The following is a 6,070-nucleotide window of genomic DNA, read 5'->3' as shown; positions in this document are numbered from 1 at the left end:
GTTTTTATTCTATCAAACCTTATAGCTATACGACTTTCAAAAAAAACTACTTTAAACTAATTTCCATGTTTTTTTTTTTGTTTGTTTTTATTACAATATTTGAAAGCGACATATAGGACAATTAATTCACAATTCAAAGAAATGAATGCATAATTAAATAAATGCATAATGATCCACACTCTTACCAGTTGGCAGTAGCAATGCCACCTTAAGTTTTATGTCAAACACCACAGAAATTCAGATGGAGACTCTGGGAATATTGATATGCTCCCAAACAGGCTATAAAATGGTGCTGATTTGAGTTAAGATTATTTTATTCCTAAATACATTTTGCATTAGGATAGAAAAATGAGCAATTTGATTATTACATGCTCAGAAATTATATTTTCATGTTAATGTGAAAATTCACATGCTCCAGAACTTAAAAGATGCAATTAAACCATATAACCCCAGAAAGCCATATTTTTTTTTTTTTTTTTTTACGAATACACTTCAGCAGCTTTTTGAGATTTAAAAAAGTAAAATCATGTCAGGTCTTTTCCCACCTGCAATGTAAAATTGAAATCGACCGGACATAAAATCTTAAGGGGGTTAAAAAAGAAAAAAAGGAAAACCTAAAATTACTTGGCTGCACACCCTTTTATAACCAGGCATGTTCTCTGTTTAGAATGAACATGTCACTTTTAAAATCTTACTGAAAGTAATTATAATTCTCTGGTGAATTAAAAAAAAAAAAAAAAAAAAAAATACAAAAATAAAAGTCAAGGTAGAAGAAATTGCTCAGTCAGAGCCCTGATTATTAGAAAGTCTGGTTCCAAATCTCCATGATTTGGAATGATTTAATATGATCTCTGACTGATGATTTGAAGAGGACCGACTGTACACTAAGGTGACCAGATATTGGAAATAATTTTTTAATAATAATTATTATTTTTAAGTGTTTTGTGTTTCTATTCTATTATAATCATTAATTATTAATGATATTTGATGGTCAAACGACGTAGAATTACACATTTTCAAGGGCACCAAAAAATCCCCGCCCCTTATGAACATGATTGGTTAGTTTGTTCATTGTCGGCACCGCATTGGAGGAAATAATCACAGCGTTAGGGTAACCGCCTCCGCTGTAGGAAGACATCTGCACTGGTGAGGAAAACGTGTTTCCTGTTTGTGTCGTGTTTTAGCCGAAAACAGTTTTGTTCTTATTGAAGATAGCCGTTGTTTAAACATGTGGCTGAGTAAGAAGTAAAATAATAAAAACTCCTTTCTAAGCGCATTAAATGTGTTAAACAGACGGAGTTATGTTGTCTTGTTTATTAGCATGTCGCAGTCTTCACTGCTTATAGATTGATTCTGACATATAACTGTTATAGTGTTTATTATAAATCTCTCCAGCAAGGGATGTGTGTCTTAACTTAAATGCAATTACAATGTTATTCACTGTTTTGTCTAAGTGCTCAGATAAGCCAGATAGGCGCTCTTATTATTGTGACAACGTTATATAAATTTACGTTGCTGAATGATATTCTATATTTTCCAATTAAATCACAAATATTTTCCTAAGTTGGAAAAGTCCTGCACACGCTATGTACGTTTTAAATGTCAGTTATAGTATGAAACAGACCGTTTGTTTCAAAGAAACTGCGGTTCAGAAGGTTAACCGCAAGATGTTGCCAGAATATCATGAATCTCCTGTTGAGTCTAAATCCAGAGATTTTGGGTGGAAATCGACAAATTATAATATAATGCAATATAATACTAATAATAGACATGTGAATGCCATGTGTTATTGCAAGACTACACTCTCTCTGCTCAAATGTTCCATAACTGAGGATATTGATTTTCTTCCTTATGTATTGAAACTTTATCTTTGCACTGAGGCATTCAGAAGTGTTATCACACTGAAAATCTGGGATAATTTATTATATTAATAATATAAATTAATAATTTATATTTAATAATATTTTAAAAGAGTTATTTTAAACAGACAAGTAATCAAAAGACACTTATGTTTTTCAGTTGTAATTTTAATTGAAGGGAGATGGCAGCTACACAGAAACTGGCCTGTTTCCGGTTACCTCCTCTGCCTACCATAAAGGAGATTATCAAACTGTATAATCTGAGAGCAGAGAAACAGCTTTCTCAGAACTTCCTCCTAGACATGAGACTCACAGGTCAGTCCAACTGATGTTCACTCCCTTTCGAAATGAGTTAACAAGACAGTAGCACACTGTTCATGTGTGTGTGTGTGTGTGTGTGTGTGTTTGTGTAATGTGGGTGTGAAATGTAAACAGCAACTTTAAACAAAATCCTTATGGATTTCAGATAAGATTGTCCGGCAGGCGGGAAACCTGAAGGATGCGCATGTGTGTGAGGTGGGACCTGGACCCGGGGGCCTCACCAGGTCTATTCTGAAAGCTGGAGCAGCAAACTTATTAGTGGTGGAGAAGGACACACGCTTTATTCCAGGATTACAGGTTTACAAATAAATCCATGTATTCAATAGGACCATAAATTGGCCATTTCAAATATTTGACTATTTTGAGATAATTGACATTGACTGTTAGCTGCTAGACTGGCAAGCAAAGGTGTTTATTCCACTTACTGTCAAAATCTATAAGCCGGCCAATCAATGAATACTGCACTTTTTCTGTTTTCAAATTATTTTTAGTGAATTTTAAAGGAATGTAGTGTAAAATAAGTGGTAACATTAAATATGTGCTAACATTAACTTTCATTACATATAGTGGCATCACTCTATCCATTGCTTGTTAAATATTGGTACCGGCAGTGTTTTTTTTTTTTTTTAAAGAAAAAGAAAAGTGGGGGAGATGCTGAATACAATTTCACCTACAGTGGGTACGGAAAGTATTCAGACCCCCTTAAATTTTTCACTCTTTGTTATATTGCAGCCATTTGCTAAAATCATTTAAGTTCATTTTTTTTCCCTCAATGTACACACAGCACCCCATATTGACAGAAAAACACAGAATTGTTGACATTTTGCAGATTTATTAAAAAGAAAACTGAAATATCACATGGTCCTAAGTATTCAGACCCTTTGCTCAGTATTTAGTAGAAGCACCCTTTTGATCTAATACAGCCATGAGTCTTTTTGGGAAAGACGCAATAAGTTTTTCACACCTGGATTTGGGGATCCTCTGCCATTCCTCCTTGCAGATCCTCTCCAGTTCTGTCAGGTTGGATGGTAAAGCGTTGGTGGACAGCCATTTTAGGTCTCTCCAGAGATGCTCAATTGGGTTTAAGTCAGGGCTCTGGCTGGGCCATTCAAGAACAGTCACAGAGTTGTTGTGAAGCCACTCCTTCGTTATTTTAGCGGTGTGCTTAGGGTCATTGTCTTGTTGGAAGGTAAACCTTCGCCCAGTCTGAGGTCCTGAGCACTCTGGAGAAGGTTTTCGTCCAGGATATCCCTGTACTTGGCCGCATTCATCTTTCCCTCGATTGCAACCAGTCGTCCTGTCCCTGCAGCTGAAAAACACCCCACAGCATGATGCTGCCACCACCATGCTTCACTGTTGGGACTGTATTGGACAGGTGATGAGCAGTGCCTGGTTTTCTCCACACATACCGCTTAGAATTAAGGCCAAAGTTCTATCTTGGTCTCATCAGACCAGAGAATCTTATTCAGGTGTTTTTAGCAAACTCCATGCAGGCTTTCATGTGTCTTGCACTGAGGAGAGGCTTCCGTCGGGCCACTCTGCCATAAAGCCCCGACTGGTGGAGGGCTGCAGTGATGGTTGACTTTCTACAACTTTCTCCCATCTCCCGACTGCATCTCTGGAGCTCAGCCACAGTGATCTTTGGGTTCTTCTTTACCTCTCTCACCAAGGCTCTTCTCCCCGATAGCTCAGTTTGGCCGGACGGCCAGCTCTAGGAAGGGTTCTGGTCGTCCCAAACGCCTTCCATTTAAGGATTATGGAGGCCACTGTGCTCTTAGGAACCTTAAGTGCAGCAGAAATTTTTTGTAACCTTGGCCAGATCTGTGCCTTGCCACAATTCTGTCTCTGAGCTCTTCAGGCAGTTCCTTTGACCTCATGATTCTCATTTGCTCTGACATGCACTGTGAGCTGTAAGGTCTTATATAGACAGGTGTGTGGCTTTCCTAATCAAGTCCAATCAGTATAATCAAACACAGCTGGACTCAAATGAAGGTGTAGAACCATCTCAAGGATGATCAGAAGAAATGGACAGCACCTGAGTTAAATATATGAGTGTCACAGCAAAGGGTCTGAATACTTAAGACCATGTGATATTTCAGTTTTTCTTTTTTAATAAATCTGCAAAAATGTCAACTATTCTGTGTTTTTCTGTCAATATGGGGTGCTGTGTGTACATTAATGAGGAAAAAAAAAAGAACTTACATGATTTTAGCAAATGGCTGCAATATAACAAAGAGTGAAAAATTTAAGGGGGTCTGAATACTTTCCGTACCCACTGTATATTAGACTCCCAGGTACTTTATAATGACACCTGTTTGTGTGGATACAGCTGCTTTACACAAAAGCAAATGTTTATAGTTACTAGTGATATCCAACAAACACTATAGGTCAAAAGTTTGGAATAATTTTTTTTTTTTTTTTTTTTTAAGTAAGTCTTTTATGCTCACCAAGGCTGCATTCTTTTAATTAAGATGCAGTTAAAAACTGTAATATTGCGAAATATTACAATTTAAAATAACTGTTTTTATTTTTATTTAAATATATTTTAAAATGTAATTTTAAAAACTAGATTAGCTGAAAATAGCTAATTTCATTTCTAATTTGTAATAATATTTCAAAATATTGTGAGCCTTGGCATTTACCAAAATACGTCCTTCAAAAACATATATATAAAAAAAACACTTAAATTCTAAATTCTAATCTACTATGTGGAATTATTTGTATGAGCATAAAAAGATTTAACAATTGATATATAAACTGAACAAATTTCATAGACATTTGACAAATGGAATGATGTCCTGAACAGAGCAGGGCTCAATATCAAAAGTATCAGTCAGTGTGTGGTGTGACGACCAGCTGCTTTTAGTACTACAGTGCATCTCATCTTAAAGGACTGAGAAAGATTTGCCAGTTCTTGCTGTGAGATGTTACTTCACTCTTCTACCAAGGCACTTGTAAATTTGATTGAACAACGGTGTTTGGCCCATACTTTATGTTGCAGTTTAAAACGAGCTGGGCGTAACAATCTCGAATGCTATTTTTTTGTTAAAATTAGCTTTAGCTTTATTTGCCAAGCGTGGGTTAGGAGCTCTTGGTACATACATACGAACATATAACCATGAGAACAGAAAGAAGATCTAAATAAGACTAAAGAAAAAATAAATAAATAAATAAATTATAATAATGTGGTATGAATCTGGAACAGAAGAATTATGTATATGTGTGTGTTTGTCTGTTTCTAATTTTATATCATATAATTAGGCTGAGTAAGCATGTATATTGAAGTATTTGGGTCTTCTTTTGTTTGTTCAGCTTTTGTCTGAGGCTGCTCCTGGAAGAATGAGGATAGCACATGGAGATATTCTCACATACAGACTGGAAAGAGGGTTCCCAGCCCACATAGCCAAGACATGGGAAGATGGTAAACATTATAAGTGATCTCAAACACAGTTCAATAAATAACTAGTACTTCGCCATGGAGCAATTTTTGTATTGCACCCTCGACAAATACGAGCAAAACACATTGTGGAAAAATTTATTTGCTGTTTATCCTCATTGTCACTAGTACTCTGGATACTAGTGGATATTTTGAGTAAAGTAAAGACTTATTTTTCTGAAAAGAAATTTGTGACAATTATTGGCACCTCTTAATTCAATGCATTGTGCAACTTACCTTTGTTTAGATAACTCTGAATGGGACCAGTTACGCTTGGAAAACTGTAGGCACTTCAGCCTATATAGTGACCTTGTATTTATACCACACTGAAAGTCATGTGTGATAACTTACACATGCTTACACTTCCTGTAAGCTTTCCCAATCACTCAGGGGAACTTTACTCCTGAAGATATTTACTCCTGAGAGTTTATAGGGTTGCCAGTAATTTTGAAAC

General features: G+C 36.0%; 1 protein-coding gene across 2 annotated transcripts in view; it reads left to right on the top strand.

Moving 5' to 3' along the window:
* The first annotated feature begins 1,090 nt into the window (after positions 1 to 1,090).
* The window catches only part of tfb1m (transcription factor B1, mitochondrial), a 32,037-nt gene continuing 27,057 nt past the window's right edge, over positions 1,091 to 6,070 (top strand). Inside the window, exons 1-4 of one of the 2 annotated variants that reach the window (XM_058748377.1) lie at positions 1,091 to 1,146; positions 2,020 to 2,174; positions 2,326 to 2,477; positions 5,493 to 5,601. In XM_058748377.1, coding sequence (XP_058604360.1) covers positions 2,042 to 2,174; positions 2,326 to 2,477; positions 5,493 to 5,601 — 394 coding nt within the window. In that variant the 5' untranslated portion in view covers positions 1,091 to 1,146; positions 2,020 to 2,041. The other variant, XM_058748378.1, reaches the window with a different exon arrangement.

This window comes from Onychostoma macrolepis, chromosome 17 (assembly GCF_012432095.1).
Source record: "Onychostoma macrolepis isolate SWU-2019 chromosome 17, ASM1243209v1, whole genome shotgun sequence".
NCBI classification, from domain to species: domain Eukaryota; kingdom Metazoa; phylum Chordata; class Actinopteri; order Cypriniformes; family Cyprinidae; genus Onychostoma; species Onychostoma macrolepis.
This window is presented reverse-complemented; position numbering and strand designations above follow the sequence as displayed.